The sequence below is a fragment of the Balaenoptera musculus genome, chromosome 20 (genome assembly GCF_009873245.2).
Source record: "Balaenoptera musculus isolate JJ_BM4_2016_0621 chromosome 20, mBalMus1.pri.v3, whole genome shotgun sequence".
Classification (NCBI taxonomy): Eukaryota; Metazoa; Chordata; class Mammalia; order Artiodactyla; family Balaenopteridae; genus Balaenoptera; species Balaenoptera musculus.
The window spans coordinates 51,579,796-51,602,789 of record NC_045804.1 but is presented as its reverse complement, the minus strand read 5'-3'; the positions used below and the strand labels follow the sequence as shown (position 1 = coordinate 51,602,789).

At 47.6% G+C, this 22,994-nt stretch overlaps 2 protein-coding genes across 13 annotated transcripts in view; one reads left to right on the top strand and one right to left on the bottom strand.

The window, feature by feature from the left end:
- Window positions 1–9,966, top strand: part of MYH10 (myosin heavy chain 10) — a 138,385-nt gene extending 128,419 nt beyond the window's left edge. For 7 of the 8 annotated variants that reach the window (XM_036836191.1, XM_036836184.1, XM_036836185.1 and 4 more), the window contains 7 exons: window positions 2,702–2,830; window positions 3,191–3,279; window positions 4,172–4,295; window positions 4,366–4,574; window positions 5,837–5,945; window positions 7,340–7,512; window positions 8,329–9,966. In XM_036836191.1, the coding sequence (XP_036692086.1) occupies window positions 2,702–2,830; window positions 3,191–3,279; window positions 4,172–4,295; window positions 4,366–4,574; window positions 5,837–5,945; window positions 7,340–7,512; window positions 8,329–8,473 (978 nt within the window). In that variant the 3' untranslated portion in view covers window positions 8,474–9,966. The remainder of the gene's footprint in view (window positions 1–2,701; window positions 2,831–3,190; window positions 3,280–4,171; window positions 4,296–4,365; window positions 4,575–5,836; window positions 5,946–7,339; window positions 7,513–8,328) is intronic. The other variant, XR_005017736.1, reaches the window with a different exon arrangement.
- Window positions 9,967–17,060: 7,094 nt separating this feature from the next.
- NDEL1 (nudE neurodevelopment protein 1 like 1) overlaps window positions 17,061–22,994 on the bottom strand; it is a 34,159-nt gene continuing 28,225 nt past the window's right edge. Inside the window, exons 9-10 of one of the 5 annotated variants that reach the window (XM_036836195.1) lie at window positions 21,678–21,754; window positions 17,061–18,309 (exon numbers count right to left, since the gene is read on the bottom strand). In XM_036836195.1, the coding sequence (XP_036692090.1) occupies window positions 21,712–21,754 (43 nt within the window). In that variant the 3' untranslated portion in view covers window positions 17,061–18,309; window positions 21,678–21,711. The other 4 variants (XM_036836194.1, XM_036836193.1, XM_036836192.1 and 1 more) reach the window with 4 other exon arrangements.

Genomic DNA, 22,994 nt, shown 5'->3' with positions numbered 1-22,994 from the left:
GGGCACATGGACTTAGTTGCTCCGCAGCATGTGGGGTCTTCCCGGACCAGGGCTCGAACCCGTGTCCCCTGCCCTAGCAGGTGGATTCTTAACCACTGCACCACCAGAAAAGTCCCTCATTGTGGTTTTGATTTGCATTTCCCTAATGACAAATGATGTTGAAAAGCTTTACATGTGCTTATTAGCCAATATCATATGTGGGAAAAAATGTCTTTCAGTCCTCTGCTAAGCTTTTGAGTTGTCTTCAGTAACTGAGTTGTAACATTTCTGTATATATTCTGGATGTTTCCTAGGAGATACACAGTTTCCAAATATTTTCTTTCATTGTCTAGATTATCTATTCACTCCCTCAATGGTATTGTTTACAGCACAAAAGTTTTTAATTTTGATGGAGTCCAATTTATCTTTTCTTTTGTTTCTTTTTTTGTTACGTCTGTGAAACCACTGCCTAATCCAAGGTCCTGAAGATTCAGTCCTATGTTTTCTCCTAAGAGTTTTATATTTTTAGCTCTTTTTCTAAATCCATTTTGAGTTAATTTTTGTTATATGGTTTGATACATGAACCCAATTTCATTCTTTCGGAGATGGATATCCAGTTGTCCCAGCACCATTTGTTAAAAAGACTAGTCTTTCCCCCCTTGAATTGTCTTGGCAGTCTTGTCAAAAATCAGCTGACCAGAGACTTGTGTTTATTTCTGGACTCTCAGTTCTATTCCATTGATCTCTATGTCTGTCCTTCCACCAGTACCACACAGTCTTGATTACTGTAGCTCTGTAGCTCTGTTGACTTCTCCAACATTGTTCTTCTTTTTCATGACTGTATTCTGGGTTCCTTGCAATTCCATTTAGGATCAACTTGTCAATTTCTGCCTCCCCCCCCAACCCCCAAAGCCCCCCACTTGGATTCTTATATTGTGTTGACTTGGAAGATCAACTTGGAGAGTATTGCCATCTTAACAGTACATGGCTATCATTCCATTTATTTCTCTATTCTTTTTTTTAACAATGCTTTATTTTATAGTTTCTGGTGTACAAGTCTTATACTTTAGCTAAATTTTATCCTTTTTGACACTAAGTGTAATTGCTTTGTTAATATTTAGAATGTTTATAGTTAGTATATAGAAATATAATTGATTTTTTTTAAATTTTTTTTTATTTTTATTATTTATTTATTTATTTATTTATTTATTTATGGCTGTGTTGGATCTTCGTTTCTGTGCTAGGGCTTTCTCTAGTTGTGGCAAGCGGGGGCCACTCTTCATCACGGTGCGCGGGCCTCTCACTATCGTGGCTTCTCTTGCTGCGGAGCACAGGCTCCAGACGCGCAGGCTCAGTAATTGCGGCTCACGGGCCCATTTGCTCCGCGGCATGTGGGATCTTCCCAGACCAGGGCTCAAACCCGTGTCCCCTGCACTGGCAGGCAGATTCTCAACCACTGCGCCACCAGGGAAGCCCTATAATTGATTTTTGTACAGTTGTCCTTTGGTATCCGAGGGGGATTGGTTCCAGGACCCCCCTACTCCATGGATACCAAAATCCTCAGATGCTCAAGTCCCTGATGTAAAATGGTGTATTGGGACTTCCCTGGCATCCGTGCTTCCACTGCAGGGGGCACAGGTTTGATCCCTGGTCAGGGAACTAAGATCCCACATGCCGTGCAGCACAGCCAAAATAAGGGGGGGAAAAGAAAAAAAGGTCTCTCCTTCCCATCCTAAGTACCCTGCTAAAATGGTGTATTATTTGCATATAACCTATTCATATCCTCTTGTATACTTTAAATCGTCTCTAGATTACTTATAATACTACCTAATACAAGGTGAATGATATATAAATAGCTGCCCATGTGGCAAATTCAAGTTTTGCTTTTAGGAACTTTCTGAGAATTTTTTTCCCCTGAATATTTTTGATCCATTGCTGGTTGAATCCACAGATGTGGAACTCACAGATACGGAGAGCTGACTATATATCGATCCTGTATGCTGCAGCCTCACTGAACTCGTTTATTAGTTCTAATCGTTTTTTAGTGGATTCCTTAAGATTTTCAATATATAAGGTTATATCGTCTGCAAATTGAGCTAGTTTTATTTCTTCTTTTCCAATCTGAATGTCTCTTCTTTCGTTGTCTTGGCCTAACTGCTTTGCCTAGGATCTCCATTACAATGCTACACAGGAGGGGCGAGGTCAGGCATCCCTGTCTCATTGCTTATCTTAGAGAAAGGCATTCAGTCTTTGACCATTAAGTATGATATTAGCTGTTAGTTTTTCACTGATGCCCTTTATCAGAGTTTCCTTCAGTTTATTGAGTGTTTTTATATTGAAAAGGTATTAGATTTTGTCAAATGCTTCTTCTGCATTTATTGAGATGATCATACAGTTATGTTAATTCATTTTGGGATATCAAATCAACATTGCATTCCTCAGATAAATCCCACTTGGATGGTGGGGTTTAATGGTATATAAATATACACAATGTATAATTCTTTTAATATGTTGATGGATTCAGTTGGTTACTATTTTGTTGAGGATTTTTACATCTGTATTCATAAGGGATATTGGCCTGAATGTTTTCTTGTCTTATTTCTGTCACTTCCACGTACTTTTATATTTACAATAAATGCATATATTATAATCTGGAGAAAAATATATGTTTAAAAACTAAGAATGGACATTACCCTAAAACTTTCTTCCTATTTAATCTTAGGCTCAGATGAAGGACTACCAACGTGAATTAGAAGAAGCTCGTGCATCCCGGGATGAGATTTTTGCTCAGTCCAAAGAGAGTGAAAAGAAACTGAAGAGTCTGGAAGCAGAAATCCTTCAACTGCAGGAGGTTTGTTTGTTTACTTATTCATCCATTTGTTTAAAAAAATATATCTGCCCTTGAAATTTCTCTAAGACCAGATAAATATATTTTAGTATCTTTGTAGCCTAGTGTAATTTCACTATCCATGTTTAATATGGTACTGGACCATCTTACTGCTTCAGTTGGGCAGACAAAGTGGTCATACTTTGACACCGTTCTACCTGGCTAACGTCAGAGAAGTTGATGGGTGATTTCTCAAATCTGACTGCAATTGGAGGCACACTTACCGCCTTGAGCAAGGTGGCAGCAGCTACAGGCAGTGTTGGATTTCACACTTGAGGAAACTGTTAACAGCCAGAGCTTCAATCACGGTCTCAACTTATTCAGGAACTTGCCTCATCTGAGCGAGCCCGCCGACACGCCGAGCAGGAGAGAGATGAGCTGGCGGATGAGATCGCCAACAGCGCCTCTGGCAAGTGAGTCTCCTGGCAGCAGGTGGGAAGGGGCGGGCATCTCACAATCGGTGGTGGCCCCCCGTCCTCGTGGGCGCTGGCCCATTCCCCTGGGGCATGCCCATGGCACTGAGACAGCCATGGGGGTCGTCTGGCATCTAGGAGTCAGTAGTTGGTTTGCTCATCTGTTCCAAGTCTGGAAAGATGAGCACGAGATGCTGAGCCTCTGGGCTGCCACGGCCCCTGGCCGGCTGCATGACCCCGGCAGGTCACACCTCCCTGTGCCAGTCATGCCCACACAGGTGTGCAGGAAAGACATTCAGAACCAAGCTGGTTTCCATAGGGTGCCCAGCCTTGCAACGCAAGTCCTCACTTTCAGATTCATTAGGTTTGACAAGCACATTCCTTAGACTTACCTTACCCTGGATGCATTTTTCATTAAAAGTCCTTTTTTTTTTTTTTTTTCCCCAATTAAGAGGTTGCTTTCTCCATTTAATTACTGTACTGAGTATTCATCGTGGTCATTTTCTAGCACGCCATCATTTGGACCTGGCATTTGATCTCGGTGCACTAGAAAAGCTAGGGAATGCCAGGATGTTTTGCACTTTTAAAGCTGACACTGGCTGCCGAGAAGAGCTGGAGCAGGGAAGGCAGCAGGGCGGTCAGCGGAAGGCTACACAGCGGTCCAGACGAGAGATGATGGGCCTGGCCTGGGTGGTAGGCCTGGGGATGGAGAGCAGTGGGTGGTGTGTTTGGAAGCATAACCAGCTAGGCATGGCGGATTGGGGTGGGAACAGAGGAAAGGGAAACGTCAAGAATGCTGCTTGGCTTCTAGCAGCAGGGTGGGTGGAGGCGCCCTCTGGGAGTTTCCCGTGTCGTGGAGACGGGTCTGAGCTGTCGCCTCCTTGCCTGGCAGGTCTGCGCTGCTGGATGAGAAGCGGCGTCTGGAGGCACGGATAGCGCAGCTGGAGGAGGAGCTTGAAGAGGAGCAGAGCAACATGGAGTTGCTCAACGACCGCTTCCGCAAGACCACGCTACAGGTGGGCACGCGGCGGCCGCCCCAGGAAGGGCTGCGCCGTCCCCCGCATGACTGACCCATCTCCTCTCCAGGTGGACACGCTGAACGCAGAGCTGGCGGCCGAGCGCAGCGCCGCCCAGAAGAGTGACAATGCGCGCCAGCAGCTGGAGCGGCAGAACAAGGAGCTGAAGGCCAAGCTGCAGGAGCTGGAGGGCGCTGTCAAGTCCAAGTTCAAGGCCACCATCTCAGCCCTGGAAGCCAAGATTGGGCAGTTGGAGGAGCAGCTTGAGCAGGAGGCCAAGTAAGAGGTTTTTGCTGCCGTAAACCAAAGAAAGGTTTTCACAGCGTCTCTGCTACAGACCAGGTCCAGGTTTAGCCTGTGAGTCAGAGATGACACAGACATGCCCCTTGTCCCATGGGAGCTCCCTTGGCAGGGGAAGAATGACAAGAACACGTGTAACCAGAGAGAAGGTGGTGTGAGCCCTCAGGGTACGCTGGGCTCACCTGTCAGCTCTTCCCATCACACTGTGCCCCGTGACTTCCTGGTGCCATAGTTTACATCTCTACCCAAAGTCGACTGCCCGAGTTGGTGGCATCACGTGAAATGCTACAATTTGTTGGCAGAGAAGAAATGCAATATGACAAAAAGACGGGTGTCGTAAACCGTTCTGAAATTTATGAGGAGTTGCACAATACAGCTTTTGGCAGGCATTTACAAATCTATTAGAATACAATCACAGACTGCCAGAACTAGAGCAGCCCTTCCGCTCACCCTCCTGTCGGGGAGCTTGGGGCCCAGAAATGCAGGGTCTGTGCTCAGAGCCTGACATCCTCTCCAACCAGCATCCCAGACTTGCCCCTGCACTCAACTCTAACAGTTAAGGATTTGTTTGCCGTTGGTTGTAATTAACATGACTCGCCCTTTCAGCTGACTCCATCACTATCCTTTTTGCATAACATTTGTGGAGGAACAAAAGAACTTTTTCTGTTTTCAGTGGAGTCCTCCAAATAAGCTACCTCTGCTTCATGTGGGACAGTGGAGGCCTGTCTAGAAACATGGTGCTTTGACTCCTACGTGAAGCGTGGAGGGTTGGGGGCGTTGTTTCAGTGTCAGCTGCTCTAGCATCTTCGTACGTAGCCAGTAAGTTTTAAATTGAGACAATCGCCTAATAAATTGAGTCTTTGTTTTGTTTTCCAGGCTGAAAAGTTAGTTAGGGGATTAGAGGAACCAACTAAGGTTTTTGTCTTCAAAAACTCTACACTCAAATAAGTGACAGGTAGCTTGTATGTAACATTTGATCTTTGGTAGATCACTAAATAAAGTGATTAACATCTGTGTGTGAAGGAATAATGCAGTTTTTCTACCTGTCAGCATTAGAATACATTAAAGGTAATCCATAGTTTGACCAGAAGGGAAAAGTTTCTGGGCCATATTGATCACGATGATACAGAGGTCCCAGAAAGCACTCTAACATATGCCATCTTCCAGAGAAAAGGACTTAAAAAAAATATTCATTTCAAGAATTGGGAAAACTAACATGTTGATCATTTTCATTTTCATAGGGAAAGAGCAGCCGCCAACAAACTAGTCCGTCGTACCGAGAAGAAGCTGAAGGAAATCTTCATGCAGGTTGAGGATGAACGCCGCCATGCCGATCAGTATAAAGAACAGGTAAGGGGAGAAGGCGGGGTAGGAGGAACACATCCTCCACTCTAAATGCTGTAGCAAGGAGACGGATGCAAAACCAGCCGTGTTACCATTTGACTAGCTGAATGAGGAAGAGCTATTTGAAACTCTTAATTCTAACGTTTCAACAAACATGTGCTGTTCCTTGTTCCTGCCACTCACTCCCAGGTGCTGGGGGATACAGAGGTGATTAGGACCTGGCCCTGCCCCATGAGTCCCCCCAAGTGCCCCAGATACAGGGAAGGGGTGGGCGAGAGTACGTCAGGAAGCTTTGAAGTGTGAGGCCTGGACTGACCTTAAAGTTATCATGTTTCCTCCACTAGAATGGACGCTACAGGAGTACAGACATTTCTGCCTGTTCCACCCACTGTCATCTCTTGAATGCCTAGAATAGTTCTGGGCACAGCTGGCAGTCACTGAATATTGGCCGGATGGAGGGGTGGATACAGGAGATGTTGAATGGAAAGCGAAGAGAAAGCAAATGTACTGCACGTGGGACCCGAGTGGTCCTCCTTGTCTGCATCCAGGCATCTGTTTTCTCAGTGCCAAGGGCACGTGCTGATAGGGCTTCGGACTGTGGTCAGGTCTGCACTGGCTAAAACCTGGGTGGGGGCTGTGTCCTCCTCTGGTGCTCGGTCCGGTCCTCTCTGAGACTTGCTGCTGTGGGTGGAGCTGAGGATCCACTGCCTTTGGCCCAGATCCTCCTCCCCTGCTCCAGTCAGGCACCCAGCCTGGCCTTCCCTTCTCACCCCCACGCTCAGGGCCTGGCAACACCGAGGGCAGTTCTGGGTGGGTGTGAGCTGGACCCGCAGGGCACTGGCCAGTCTCTGTGGCTCAGGAGTGAGGGATCCAGTGGGCAGGCTGAGTTCTCGTGTCAGGTCTTCCAGAGTGGCTTTGTACTTGAATCAAACAGAACGTCGACACACCCGTGTTGCAAAGAGGTGTAAAATGAATGGAGCATTTCCTGGGGTTGGAGACTGTCCACACTGTTGGCTGTTCTGTGTCTTGCGGGACTAGCCCTTCCCTCTCACAATCCCATAGGGCACTCGTGTGAAGATACTAAACTGTCATTTTTCTGCAGAAAACTCAGGGATGAAAAGCGGGTTTTAAGTTTTTTTTTAAGTTTCCTTTAGCATAATTTGCTGCATAGACATGGTTTTGCTGAGAACGGCAGGCTGGTCAACAGGCCTTGGGCCAGGCCCCAGTCTCGCGTGTCAGCGCACTCGCACGTGTATATGCCCGCCGTGTGTGTGGGTACACTCGTGTGTGCACTCGCGTGGCTGGCAGGGCAGGGGCCCATGGTGACACACTCAGGATGCAGCGATGCCGGATTTGGATTCACCGGTTTGGTGTGACTTGGTTCGTGTGACTTCCCCGAGATGGAGAAGGCCAACGCCAGGATGAAGCAGCTCAAACGGCAGCTGGAGGAAGCAGAGGAAGAAGCTACACGTGCCAACGCGTCTCGGCGCAAACTCCAGCGGGAACTGGATGACGCCACTGAGGCCAACGAGGGCCTGAGCCGCGAGGTCAGCACGCTGAAGAACCGGCTGAGGTGAGCGCCCCGGGCCTCCGCGAGGTCACACGCAGAGCCTGCAAACAGCTGCGTCCGTGGGCTCCGGGTGCAGTGGTTTCTCAGGCTCCTGTCCAGCTCTTCGTTCTTGCCTGTTTACCCGTTCAGGATCCCTGACTGTCAGTAGTCCTCGAGGATGGAGGAGCAACAGGCCCACTCATTTGCTCCGCGTTTACTAGCGGGCTGTGCGAATACACGGCTCGAGGCTTGAGAGCCAGCCCAGGTGTCTGTCCACGTCCCGGGTGAGGGCAGAACACGGGGAGCGAAGGCTACACCTTCTCCCCCAGAAGGACAGCTTAGCACAGGTGTTGGCAAACCGTGGCCTATGGGCCAGATCCTGTCTGTGCCCTGCTCTCCTGTACAGCCAGGGAGCTAAGAATGGTGTTCACATTTATAAAGGCTGTAAAAAGACAAAACAGATAAGAATGTGCCACAGCGACCTTAGGTGGCCCACAAAGCCTAGATAGAGCAAAGCCTAGATAGAGCATTTACCCTCCATCCTTTGGGGAGAGGCTGGCCCGTGGTGAGCAGGTGGCACGTTCCTCACTGTGTCCATCACAGAGCGGGGAGCTGAGTCCAGCCCCACCCCCGCCAGCGCTCCGGGGCCCTACCCGGATGATGTTCCGCAGGCGGGTGTGGGCGAGGTGGGAAAGCGCGGAGCCGTTCCTGAGCTGCCCGCCCCCCCCCCCAGCTGGTGCGTCTTGAGGGAGGGCTGGAAGTTTGAGTCGTCAGGTGGTTGAACAACTTGCCAGCCACGTGCTGTTGCGGTCGTGCCCACACGTTTTCTGTGCTCTCCAGGCGAGGAGGCCCCATCAGCTTCTCCGCCAGCCGATCTGGCCGGCGCCAGCTGCACATCGAGGGCGCTTCCCTGGAGCTGTCGGATGACGACACAGAAAGTAAGACCAGTGACGTCAATGAGACGCAGCCACCCCAGTCTGAGTAGATCCAAGGAAGCCGGGGGAGGCGATACCGAGGGACACGCAGGAAGTCACCCAGCGCCCCGGCCTCGGGGGCCCCCTGCAGATCTGGGGGACTGGCGAACTGCACGACTCCTTCCTGAGAGATCAACTGTGTCTTAAGGACTTGCAGCCTACACGACTGTCTCCTGCTTCAGATTTAGGTACAATTGCTCCCCTTTTTATATATATATACACAAAACCTACACATATTAAACAGATCGTCTCATCATTGCGTCTATTTTCCATATATCCATCAAGAGACCATTTTATAATACATGTTAAGAAGAGAACCCTTTTTCAAACAAACTCTAGACCCCGTTGCCGGCCGCTGGGGCAGCCCCGGGGTTGCTGCCCAGTCGCTCTGCATGCTCTGTCGTACGGACAGCTACCTTAGTTCTGTGTTCATGTGGCCCCTGCCTCCTCAGCCACGTCAAGTCTCTTAGAACGTCGTGGAACCTAAACTGCACTTGTAGCTCTCATTTCCTTCAAATAATGATCAACACTATTTCAGTGAGCAAACTGTGAAAGGGGCTTTGGAGAGATTAGGAGGGGTGGGTTGGATGGGGGGAAGCGGCATCCGTGGGGGGTGGCCATGCTCACCTCCCTCGAGTCGTGGTGTGCCCGTATCTCTTCACGTGAACTGTCCTCGGCCCAGTCTGTGCATAGGAAGAACGGTGGCCACCACCCAGCTGAGGCCCCCGGGGGCAGCCATCACAGTGACTTCAGGGTGGCCTCCTGAGGCCCCGGCTTCCCCAGTGTGCTCCTCGCTTCTGGCGCGAGCAGCTGCAGGCCCCTGAGCAGAAGCTCGGGGAATACCCTCCCTCGCCAGCCAGGCTCTCGTGCTGACCGTGCAAATTCAGCCGCTGCTTTGAGCCCAAAATGGGAATATTGGTTTTGTGTCCGAGACTTGTTCCAAGTTTGTTGGTGAGGTTGACAGAACCTCGAGAACAGATGCCACCTGCCTGAATGTTGACATGCCAGTGGATGTGACTCCTTTTTCATTTCTCCTTTCCCCTCCCCCTTGGGACAGTGTTACAGTGAACACTTAGCATTGTTTTTGGTTGATAGTTAATCAAACTGACATTACAGAAAGTGCCTTAGACACTACAGTACTAAGACAATGTTAAATATATTATTTGCCTCTGTAACAATCTAATGTATTAAGTTTTGACTGCTTCATATATCATGTACCTCTCTAGTCAAAGTGGTATTATAAACATTCAGTGACAATGAATCAGTGTTAATTATAAATCCTTGATCCTCTGCAACATGCTTGAAAACACAAACCTTTTGGGTTAAAAGCTTTAACATCTGTTAGGAAGAATTTGTCATGTGGGTTTGGAATCTTTGATTTTCCCCCTTTATGAATTGTACTGGCTGTTGACCACCAGACACCTGACTGCAAATATCTTTTCTTGTATTCCCATATTTCTAGACAATGATTTTTGTAAGACAATAAATTTATTCATTATAGATATTTACGCCTGCTCTATTTACTTGGAGGAAAAAGCACCCGTTGAGAATAAACAGACCTCAATAAACAAGAATAATCATGTGAATGTGAAATCTGTTTTCTCACCTTCTGTTCTCGATTTCCCACCTGTGGTCTGATCGGAGGTTGGAAGATACAGAGACTTTAAATACTGACAGCCAGCCTGCTTTTTCTGAGGGCACTGCACTCGCAGAAACTGTCGAATGACAGGCTAATTCTCTGGGCAGTCTCGGCGACAGATCCTGTTCTCACCGATGGCCTCCGTGTGTAGCCGCATCGGGAAGGAAAGGGCTGCTGGAGCTGGAGCCCTAACTGTTAATGGAGAAGGGAGCAATCCAGGGCTGCAGGATGAAGCCTTGAGGAGGTTTTCCAGTCACCAACCAATGAAGCTCATTACTGGATTAAGAGGTCCAAGACGTTTCAGACTATATTTTCAGGCAGGATGCACATTAAAAATGCTTTTGGGAGGATTCAGCGATGAGATCCAAGGGCAGCTGTGAGCCAGTTAGGACAGGCTGGAGAGAAATACTAGGGGAACACAATCATGTAGAGAATGCTGGGGGGTTTTCCATGATATGCTCAGGTTAGGCTGGTGGTCTGAACTATATACCTAAGGCTGCTCGGCAGTTGTGGGGATGTGAAAAACGGGCAAAAGTGCTCCCTTTCTCCTGTGTCACTACCATAGGAAAAAAAGGTGATTTGCACTTACCGTGTCTCAGGTGTGTTCTCACCCCTGCATTTAATATCTCAGTCCAGGAGTTTGTGGAATTCAGAGGCTTGTTTTTCTCAAAAAGAATCCTTCCCTGCTGGCTGGTTTAACTGGTGTTAATGTCACACTGTTTCCCAACTACTCAGCCTATCAGGAGAAACATATAATCTACATGAACAGATTCCAATCCCTGATTCCAAAAAGATGCTAACTAGAAAGGACCTTTCTTCACTAAACAGACCGCCACCATCATAGCCTAAGGCAGTTCGTGAAACATTCGCGGGGCATGTAAAGCACAAGGAAGACAGCTGATGGGAGCCAGGCTCTGAGTGTCAAAGACAAAGCAACAGACCAGCTCCCACCCCACAGGTGTATGGTCCATCGTGAGGAAGGGCTCAGGCAAGACGTGGGAAAACCTTAGCCTTTTGTGGAAATGAAGTTTAGATGAGCTCTGCTGGGGTTTTAACTCTGTCACGTACACTTTAAATGCTCTGTCTGCCCTCGCCACACCATAGTTGCTGCTCTTTTTAATGCAGACATTCTAGGAAATTCTTTTAAATTACTTTGGTACGGATAACACATCTGTTCCTAGCCTGACCATCCTGGGTATTCTGACATCAGAAAGACTAGTGCCCTATCACATTTCCTTCTGTCACCAATCTTCCCCATCCCTGGAAACCTCAATGAAGATGAAATGAGCTGGAAGACCGATTTCTTACAACCGGCCCTCCCTATGGCTCTGGGTATCACTGACCCATGGCCCCTTCCTCCTGACGCCAACGTTGCTATGACAGTAGACATGTCTGTCAAGACTGCGGAAGAAAAGAGCTCACAGTTGTCAGATGCTAGGAACCACTTCCTGCCCCGCCCCTAAAAAAAAAAAAATCAAGTCACAACAGGCCATAGGCTGGAATCTTTAGAAAGTGGAGACAATGGCTCCTCTCCCCCTAGTTCAGGCCGGCCTGGGTGAAGCCCGTGGCTGAGACCCGAGGTGAGTCCCCATCCACAAAAGCTTTCCAGTCGCTCTGGGAGGGACAAGATCTTCACTAAGAGCTTTCCGAAATGCTGAGCATTTGCAAGAATGCTACATCCTGTGCACGGTCAGGACCAACCAGGCAGTCTGCTTCCTTGTGTAGCCACCTGTCATTTGGGAATCTAGCAAATCATACAATTCTTTTCAGAAATCGAATATGAAACACTATAAAGGTATACTGACATGACGCCAGTTTCCAAAGACAACATTAACTGTAATTACAGTGCCTATGTACCATATGCACAAAGTATGAACACGTCCTTCACCCCTAACACCAAGACTACAAATTCGTGTTTGATGCATTACAGCAGTGAGGTCTGTTTATTTTATTCAAAGTAGCCCAATAACGGAATCCATCCCCGCTAACTGGATGTCACGAAGCCTTATTCAAGATGTAACGTGACGTAATCAGACTATTAAGCACTGGATCTGACTGAGACATCCAAGCAGAGCGCTGCTGGCTCCTTCAAAGGACCATACTGCACAGAAGCTAAGATGCTCCTGTTCTCACACGTGTAAGCTCATGCATCTCATAATCACCTTCAGGAGGTGGCAGTTGTCACGTGGGTGTCATTGCCTGACTCCTGGTAAGGTCAATAAAGCCCAGCGTCAGATTTTGTAGAATGAGTATCAGCAGCTTAGAGTAAGATTCTGGGGCCAGCAGAAGAATATGCTTTTCAGAAGTACTGCATCACCAGTGCTCACCGCAGCGCAGAGGATGACATTGCTTGGGAAAACACGGACAAGGACAACTCTGGGTCAAAATGTAGTTCAGAACGTCGGAATCACAATGAAGTTTTAGGAGTATCTCTCACATTTTCCTTTTTGTGTATGAATTAAGTGTGATATGATGAAAATCTGCATAAAGAAGTCTTTTAGACTTTCAATAAATACAAAGTCTAAACGATAGGCGTTTTCATAGTTCCAACTGGCACATTTTTCTTACTGGTTTACAAAATAAAGGTGTGTCTTACAATTGCTGGTGTTTTAGAGTCCATGAAATACAGAACTCTCCTCACTAGGCCGGTGCTGGGGTGGAACCTGGGGGAATCTGCATTTTAAAATTTCCCCAAGTATGGCTCAGCCTGGTCATCTGGCAGGTCAGGGAGCCCCCTGCTTTGTGCTACTTGGTCAACTCTCAGAACTACTCAGCACAAGTCTTCAGGCCAACTGGGGCAGTGAAAGAAAATCAGTCATGTTACTTCAATTTTTAAAAAATTTGAGCAACTTTACAGGAAAATTTAGAACCCACAAATAGTAAACTATTTCCATCTTTTCATTTCACTTGATTTTTTTTTTATAAAGCTGCAATTGCATGTTCATCTATTTTGTATCCTCTTCTCATTGATCATTTCCATTCCCACGGATTAGCACGACTGCACACTCATGTTTCAGTGGCTCCGTGGTCTTTTGTTCAGCTGATAAGTCATCCCAACCACTCCATTCCCCTGCCATCAGATATTTATATTAGTACTACTGAGACTGATTTTGTTTGTTCTTACTACCATAGACGAAGAGCCGTTACAGCTTATCACACTGTTAGACTGAGTCAAGACGTACAGAGGATAATTCAGTGACACCAATATGTAAAAGTGTACCTAGTCCCCTAAATTCTAGGTGACAGCAGGATTTGCTGGGGAGGGTGGGCAGTTAAAGCACTCACTTTTTTTGGAACCAAAAAACAGTGCTTCATAGCTCCATCTACTGACAAGGCCCTGAGCCTCACACAAACGTCGCTGTTGATCCACGCACAGAAAACTTGCCCAGTCCTGCCAGCCCAGCACCCTCATTCCCAGGCCTCCACCTGCATATCATGACCCAGGCAGAGTGTCCACATTTCAATGGGGGCAGCAAACTTGATACCGGATTAGAAGACACCCCACAGGTAAACAAGTGAAACATCTGTTCAGTTTCGAAACACTAACATTAACTCCTGTGGGTGCAGGCGGGCAGCAGGATAAAGCATGACTCCAAATCATAACCCCGTGTGGCACAAACACCAGCACCATAAGCTTTGCTCTGTTTTCAAGTTTGCCTCTTCACATGCACTATCTTATAAAAGAAGTCTGTTACATTAATATTTACTAGAGATTGTTTTTCCTTAAAATTAAAAAAGCGCTACTGTATTCCTATATATCATATTTTTAAGTCATGGGACCAGTTGTTAGATAAGATGCTCTAAGTCCTAGGAAGATGATTTGCAAAGATGCCTCCTGCCCCCGCTCCCATTTTTAGAAAAGAATTCAGTAACACATTCAAATTTTAAAGGCCAAGCTAGTGCTCTCAATTTGTTTCAAACTTTGAGGCAAATATAGAGAGAAAAACAACCCATGAAGTAAAAGTCAGAATGTAGAAAAGGCTTATCTTAGCATCCCTCTAGGCAAACACTGTGGACAACTGACAGCCTGGACCCAACCCCCCTCAGGCCCTGTTCCCACCAGCGGCCAGGCTGGCTATTCTCGGTGTCAGACAGGCAGGAGAGAGACCTGGCTACAGGCTGCCCCCTAAAGCCACTGCCGCACCCCAGGTCATGTCCCCTTCCCCAGAGGTGCCAGCTTCCACCTTGGCTCTCCAGAGGTGCTAATGGCGTCTCCAAGACAGCTTCTGAGAGAAACAGAGTCAACACACGACAGACACAGGATTGGGAGAGGAGGGTGGTGGATGAGCCGCATTCCTCCTGCTGCAAAGGCTGGGCAGCCTCCATGCGCATCACTTCCAAGCGTTCCAAATCAGCTCACCTCCGGGGGCATGAGACAGAGTCAAGGCCAGCGAGGCCTCGAGTTCGACAAGGTGGTGAATACAGCAGAAAAACACTGGGCTCCTTCCCAAACCTGGCTCTTCCGTGAAGCAGCTGCGTGAGCTTAGGCCAGTCACCTACACCCTGGGCCCGCTTTCCCGTCTGTAAACCGAGGCAAAACCAGCTCATCCTGCGCCCAGGTCACTGTATCTAGTTGCCACTTGCCTACTTGTGACTCAACACCCCAGCTGCGGCTTCTGGCTCCTCACTGAGTTGGTGGGGTATCGCTTCTGGCCACTCAGCTGGCTCCTATTTTATGCAGGAAGATGTTTCAGGAGCAAGGGATGGGAATGGGTGGTGAGATGAAAATATCCGGAGACAAGAAGCTGTCCTTTGCCACCTGGAAAATCAGCCCCCTCCACGCAAGGGAGACCATGTGGACCCAGCTCAGGGGCAGCTCATTCCTGAAGGTTTCAGTGTGAGCCACGCAAACCTGGCAATCGAGCAGCCCTAGGAAGAGAACCCACTCAGAGGATCTTTAGCTACACGGGCAAGCAGTTAGTAGAACTTTCATACCAGGAAGCAAATGCTCTATTTGAGCAAGTACAAAGCAGCATCTTGCACCAGATACAGAGGGTCACTGACTTACAATGGTTTAAGATTTTTTTTGATTCTACCATGATGCAAAAGCGATACACTCAATAGAAACCATGCTTTGAATTTTAGATTTTAATCTTCTCCCAGGCTAACAATACGCAGCCCGACCCTCTCTCACGATGCTGGCCAGGGCAGTTCCCGGTCAGCCACACAATCACGAGTCAACAACTGATACAATTACAACCATTCTGCACCCAGACGACCGTTTGGTTTTTCACTTTCAGTACACTATTCAATCAATTAGATGAGATAGTCAACACTTAATTATCAAATAGGCTTTGTGTTAGATGATTTTGCCCAGCTGTTGGCTAATGTCTAAGCGTTCTGAGCATGTTTAAGGTAGGCGAGGCTAAGCTACGACGTTCAGTAGGTTAAGTGTATTAAACACATTTTCAATTTACAATGAAGGAGTTTACTGGGACGTAATCCCACTGTAAGTGGAGGAAGATCTGGAATCCACAGAAAAAGCTGAAAGAGGCCTGGGGAATCAACCAGCTTCCTCAGGGGGTCATATGCCAAGGGCTGCTGCAGGTATCAAAAACCAAAACTATGTGGGAGTCCCCTCCTGAAGGGGCCGGAAATAAGCCCAGCAGCATACTCTGTACTTTCACGGACCTGGCCTGTGCTCTCCTGGACCCAAAGCAGTGGTGACATCAGTGAATAACACACTGGCCCCTGCAAGCCAGGGCCCTACTCCCAGCCACTGCCTGAATAACAATTGGTGAGATGATCCCAGGGGTGTGCAGCTGGAGAGGAAGTGAGAAATCGCTGGGGAGCCAAGGAAAAGGACTGAAGCTCCAGAACTCATCCTTACTTTAACCAGAGTAGCTCTGTTTGTTATGTTTTAGATTTGGGGTTCCTGCATAAACAAAGAGGTCTGCTAAACGCTGAAACCTCTGATCTAATCCAACCCTTCCAATGATGGCTACGAAAGAAGCTAGGAGTCTGCCCATCAGTAAGAGACCTGGAGTTTTCTTTTCAACTGTTCAGCCAGCAGAGCTGGGCACAGCACACACACACCAGGACAAGCGTCTCTCGTGAGTCAACTTATGACGAAATCTCCAGGAACAACTAATAGAAGCTATTCCTGCCTGCATACTGACAGATAGAAGAAAAAAATTTTAATGTATCCTACCTTAATGTTTCTTATTCACTTAGGAACTGGATTCATTTACTTTCATTTACATATAGTCTTAAAACTACAAACTACTCCGTTTATGCTCTTTGTTATAAGCAGTGCTCAGAATCTGACACATTCGTACAGATGCCCCAGTTTACTTGTTCCTCAAGTCCAGGCACCCTGTCTCTTGCTACTAAACATCTGGCACCTTCTCTCAAGGGATGAGGAGAGAAGCCCGGATCCAAGTAACCTCTAATCCCAGAACACCAGCACGTGTCATGAACGGCAGCCCAGCAGGAGGACCAGCTCCTGGATCCATCGCGGTTACTCCAAGACTTAGCAAGCTGCCTCCCTCAAAGTGCAGGCCCTTCCGCCCAGATTTCCACACGGGGCCAGGGCTATTCTCAGGCTGCTCCTGGAAATCACAGCTAAGAGCAGAAACCAGCACCAAGAATCAGCATGAGGAATACATAAGCCACAAGGATGTATTGTACAACACAGGGAACACAGCCGGTACTCTGTAGTAACTATTAATGGGATATAACCTTTAAAAACTGTGAATCGTTATATTGTATACCTGTAACTTGTGTAAAATTGGACATCAACTATACTTCAATTTTATACAAATAAATAAATAAAAGACAATCAGCATGAGAATGCCTGTTCACACATCCTGAGGCCGCCTGAATTTTCTTTGCCCTATTCCACAGCTGCTGTCCATCCCCATGTCCCATGTCACAGCAGAAGTGACATTTGAACCTGGCTTTGCAACTCCAGCTCCTCTCTCCCAGGATGGCAGAAAACCAATAAAGCAACCTCAATCCTTTTTCTTTTTTTTCTGTGAAATTTATTGTTTCCACATTAAAAGATTTTTTTGAGGGGGAGTATTTTTTCTAACCACATGATGATCCTACACAGCTGCCCAGAGTAGGACACCATCGTAAGTCTTTAACATGCCATATGAGTTCTGAATAAATAAAAGCTACAAAGCCCAAGTTATATACAAATATCTTAGGCAATAATGTTTACAAACCTATGTACAATAAAACAAATGTAAACAGTAAATGCAGCATGAGAGTAATCAAAGGATGCACAGGGACAACCACTTATGGTCAGTCTGCCCCCAGGAGCTGGCACCAGCCGGCCCCTGGAATCAGGCCGCTCAACCCTTCCTAACACAACTGGACAGGCCCTCTGAAAACAAAACAAACACACTCTGAAGGTGTCATTTAACTGAAGGACCAGAGAGCTGGCGAGGAGGACGCCACCACCCCCACCCCGAGTCTCAGGCACATGGAGGAGGAGGAGACGGCAGGGGCACAGCCCTGCACGTGCCCAGGTCCCAGAAGCTCCTGCCACCTGGGCTCAGACAGGCGTTTCGCTGCTCTGGGAGGCTAGCCTATGGAATGATAACTGCTAAAGTAAAACCAGAAGGTGCAGAAAATGTTCCCTAATTCAGTGACCTTCCTGACTCTTTGCCAGCAACAGGCCCAAACCGTGGGGCGTGGAGGTGGGGACACATGATCCATGAGCACTGGAGATGCTTGGGTGGGAGCTCAGGAGGAGAGCACACGTCGACCTGATTTGGGGGAGAACCTCTAGAAGATCTGCAATGTCCTAAACATAACTAAATCCTATCAGTACAGCAGGGAGGGGGCTATGAGGCAGGTGTGATGAATGGGTACTTCTGCATCCAGTGACCAAGTAATACGTGTATGTATCACCTTGTGACCCACAAAAGTGCAATCATGTGAAACCAACGGCACTACGGCGAGAAGAGAAAATAGCCAGTATTGATGTCGCGCAGAGTCCTGGGGCTGGGCAGGGCCCAGCAGCCGCCACTGCATGCAGCCTGCCCTCTGCCAGCCGTGGGGAGGCAGACGGAGGGGCACGAGCTGGGCCCGGGCACCGAGGGGTGAGGCGTGGGTGTCCTGGGTTGTTGCAGGAGGGCGGGAGCCCCGACCTGGAGGCCGGGCACTCACACGCTGAGAGGCAGCATACCCGGTGCCGACGACGGGCGCGAGGAGCCCAGACCGGGAGGAGGAGAAGCCGGGTCAAAGCCGTTTACTGCCCTGTGGGGGTGACCAGAGCAGAGAAGAGAAGGGAAGAGAAAGAGAGACTGTCATTTAAAATCACTCGACACACAGCGAAATTCATTTGCTCTCTACAACTATTCCTCTTCCCGGCCTAGAGCAGAATCCTGATGGCCCAAGGGAGCGAGCTGCCTAGAGAGCATGAGCTGGTGAGAGACTTGCGAAGCCCGTGGTCCTGCGAGTGATGACACTACTGCTCCCTCCTCGGCAACTTTATCACACTGGCCGCGGCAGCCACAGCCCTGATTGATTTCCCAACAGAGCAGGTTAAACGTCTACCAGTAGGGAACTACCTAAATAAATAAGGGTACAAACAAACAATGAAATACCATACAGCCATTAAAAACACATTCCAGAGTTCTTAACAGCATGGAAAATATGCCGAATGTAATTAATGCTAGGTGGAAAAAGCAGCAGGTTACCAAACTGGATATGCTCCATAATATGAAGGCAAAAAAGTGAGTAGTATATATTCTGGACTACAGCCCCTTATACAGCTAGACATTACCATCCACGGAGCTAAATCTAGAATGTGTGGACACACACACACACGCCCACATATACTACAGAAGGAAAACGTAACAATACTCTTCTTCCCTCTGAGTTGTGGGTAAATTTTATTTACTACTTTATACTTTTCTGTTGTTTTCCAAATCTCCTACAATGTACAGGAACATCTTAAATAAGGGGGAGAAAAATAACTTTTTTAAATTGTTCAGCAGCAAAGCCAGATGGGTAGGCTTCTCTGCCACCTTGTGAGACACCAGCCCCGCCCAGCACAAGCGCCTGCAGCCAGGACCCAGCCCCGCCCAGCCCCAGCGCCGGCAGCACAGCCTCAGGAAGCGGTGAGGGAGCGAGTGCAAGGCCTGCAGCCCCTCTCAGGACACCACTGCAGCCCTTCCATACTGACAGACGTCCTAGAAAATGTGTCCCACTCACAACTTGGGAGATGCCGCCAAGTGCAAGGGGCCGGACTGCCCCACACGTGCCCACCACTGTCCCCAAAGGCCTACTCATCAGAGGGGCCCAGGGAGTTGAATATAGACTCATGGACAGAGGTTCTCTTAAAAAAACAAAACACAGACACATATTCCCCACCAAGATCAAGATGACGGTTTCATACACTGAAGAGGTGAGGGCAACCTCCTGGAGAAACAGGCATGCAAAGAGACTTGACTAATGACCCTTGACTACTTTGAAGAACAGTTAACATCTTAAGAAACTAACCTGCGTATAGATTTTGAGTTGGAAATCATGCTACCCACACAGGCCAAGAGCAACAGAAGGGGCTCTGACCAGTGCAATCTCTCCCTGTTGTCCATTTTCCCACCTCAGTGATGCACGCTCAAGATTTTCTCCCTTCCCTTTGGGCTGGGGAGGTCTGATATTTGAGCTTCATCACATTTGAAAACTTTAAATCATCCCTCTCCATCCTCCAAGGCTGTATGCCTTTACCTCTTCTGGGGACAGAGCCCACATCCTATATGCCATTGTAGCCCTCACATAATAAGCCATTTGTCTGCCTGGTCCCAGAGCCCTGATGCCTGCCTCTCCTAGAACACCTCAGGGAGAACTAACTAGGCAGGCCTCACAAACAGGTTCAGCTTTACACACGTGAGCATCAGATTCCCAGCTGCACAGAGCATGGCAGCAGGCAGGGCTACAGACAGTCCCCGAAACTCGGCAGAAAGGGAGCACTGCTGGGTGCCAAGAAGAACCTGGCACCTGTTCCACAGGGCGTGCAAAAGCAGCAAACGTGAGGATGGCTCCACATGCAGGTTTAGGACTGAGATGCCTGCATTTCCAGGAATGGACCTTTAAGGAATGTTAAGTTCATCCCCATTGTTATACAGCCAAGGAAACAAAAGCAGGAGAAGGTCCAGCCATTCACCTGAGTGCACGCTGTGAGCCTGTCAATGGGGAGCTGGGCCCACAACCTGCCTCCAGATGCCAAGGCCATTATCCTTTCCCAGTTTCCTCCCGTCCCAGGGACACCTGACAGGCTCCAGTGAGCAAGCATGTTGGTTCTCCCACTGCAGGTTGCTCTAATGGAAAAAATAAGCAGTGCAATCCAAAATATAAAGGGAAAACAAGAAACTAGATAAAGTAGCTTCTCTGTGTGGACAGAAATGGGAATTCTGGATTTGAAAGTTCAATGGAAGAGAGAGAGAATAACAATCCACCAGGGTCTTACCTAGCACCTCTGAGTCAAGAACTAGTAAGTAAAAGACCAGGAGGAAGGAGAAAGTTGAACCTAGAAGCAGAATTATCAGTCTGGTGAGGTCCCTTGAGGGAACAGCAAAGCTGTGCAATGAGGAAAGGTTTCCAAGAAAAGAAACGCCTCCATACTCACCACATTTGGTTTTAGGGAGCAGCAAAAGAGCCGAAGGGAAATGTCCCAGTGGACAACACAGGACTGAACGGAGAAAGAATGGGCAGGGATGGAGATACAGATCTGGGAATCATCTATGTAAAAAAGGTTCCAGAAGCTATAAAATTTCCTGATCATACCACAAAAATCTAGTTTAAGAGTCTGAAAAATAGAGAATCCAGCTAAGACAAGGAACTAAGGTCAGCTGTAAATGGCAACAGAAGAAGGGAAAGAGGGAAAAGAACCAATGCATGTTTAGAAGCTGGTCAGGAGGATAATAAATTTAACACAATATAGATAAAGCATGGGGACTAAATCTGTCAAAGCAAGGACAGGTACACCTGAGAGGGCAGGAAAGAAAAGGAAGAGACTGGGCTAGAGCTAATTCAGGAGAGCAGGCAGACACACTCCAGACCCCCGTCTCCCAGTTCTATGGATAAATGGACGCTCAGCGCAGCGCCAGTCCTCGGCCCAGGCTCTGCAAACTGAAATGTACATTCCTCAAAAGGAAGGCAGCCCTTATACACATGTCCCCATCTACCATTCCAGCGTCCTGAGGGAACACAAGCGTGAGCACAGAGGAGAGTTCCCACACGGCAAGAATCCAATATCATTAGTGCTGCTTTGAGAAAACAGAAGACACTGGGTAACAGGAAGCACCCCAGGCCCGTGGAGGCAGTCAAATGTGGGTCCCAGGGCCTGGCAGTGACCCCCAACCCGCCCCCAGACTGCTGGCATCATCTCCACCACACTCCCACCTGTAACAGGAGTACCATCAGAGCACTTCACAACCGCCCCAGGACCACTACAGCTAACTTGTTTCTGTTTTGCACAGCTGAACCAATAATAATGGTGCACAGTCAAATCAAACAGGAACCTGAAAGCTCACTCATGGGCTGGAAGTTGGTTAAAGCAGTCAGCCCCATGCAGTTAGTAAAACCAGTTTGTTAATGTTAACTTGTCTTCCACCACACACCATGATTAAGAATGAAAGAGCACAGCAAACAAGTTCAGTTACCCATGAACAACGTGGGAAATATGACTTTTTCTTGCCTAGTAAAAGAAAGGAAAAAATATTAAACAGTAATACAAATACTATTTTCACACCATGCCCTAAAATTAGTCTACGTTCACCTACACCCAACCCAAAAGAAATCAGACTGGCTTACAAAATTAGGACAAGTGATACATAAGAAGCTAAATAAAAGCTATGGAGAAAAAAAAGGACATTTTTGAGAGAACTCAAGTGACTGCACTGCACGTGAACTGGTGTCCTTTTGGATGAGTGATATGAACGGCTGGCAGTGGTTGGAGGAAACAGCAACAACAGGGAAGTAGGCCCAGCAACCCACACTTTAGGGACTGAAGTGATCACAGACTAGATAAAATCCTGACTCCAAGAAGCCCTCAACTAACCAGAGCTTACAAAATATTTTCAAATCCCATAAAACAATACATAACAATAAGGCTTTATGTTTACGTGGTAAGGCGTTGCTTCATCTCAAGATTCTGAGGGAAGCAGGAGCACACAGTATATACACGTACATTCAATACGTGCACGCGCACGCAAACCAAATTTGGCAAACTCTCCCGAACAGTGACAGTGCTACAGACAGACTCCTTAGGAGTGAGAGGCAGCAGGCAAGTTCTAGAGCCAAAGGCTTTTTTTAAATGGAAAGCTTCTTCTCATGCTGAAACTACAAGCTACACTTCTACAAGAACTATCATTTATGCTTTTAACCAGCCAGGTCTAATAATGGAGCTGGGAGTGGGGATATTTACCCCTTCCTTTTGCAGCAGGTATATGCCATCATGGTTTTTATCTAGTCACCAGGTGAGCAGGAAGGAAGGCCAGAGGTAAAAAGCCAGGCAGGCCAAAAGGAAGCCAGAATCAAAGCAAAGCAGCAAGGAAGTAAGAACATAGCAAAACCCACACAAGAGTTATCCTCAGGAAGATGGCAACTACAAACGTAACTCGAGCAATAATAGGTTAATATTTGAGTGTGCATATACAATCCATTTACCATATAAACTAAACACTTGAGAAAAAGCCAACCCACAAAACCATATTTCATTCTTAACAGAAAGAATACAATTAAAAATTTGTACTATCTAAACCAAAACTAAACATTATCTGTAACTAGTTCTACTGAGAAGCATATTTCCAGATTCAGTTCAGGACATAAAGCCTATACCTACACCTAGGATGCTCCTCAAGGGACAGGATCTCCGTCACAGTGCCCAGGGCGCCCTCCTCGTTCCAGGTTACGCTGAATCCTCCGCCATCTACCTA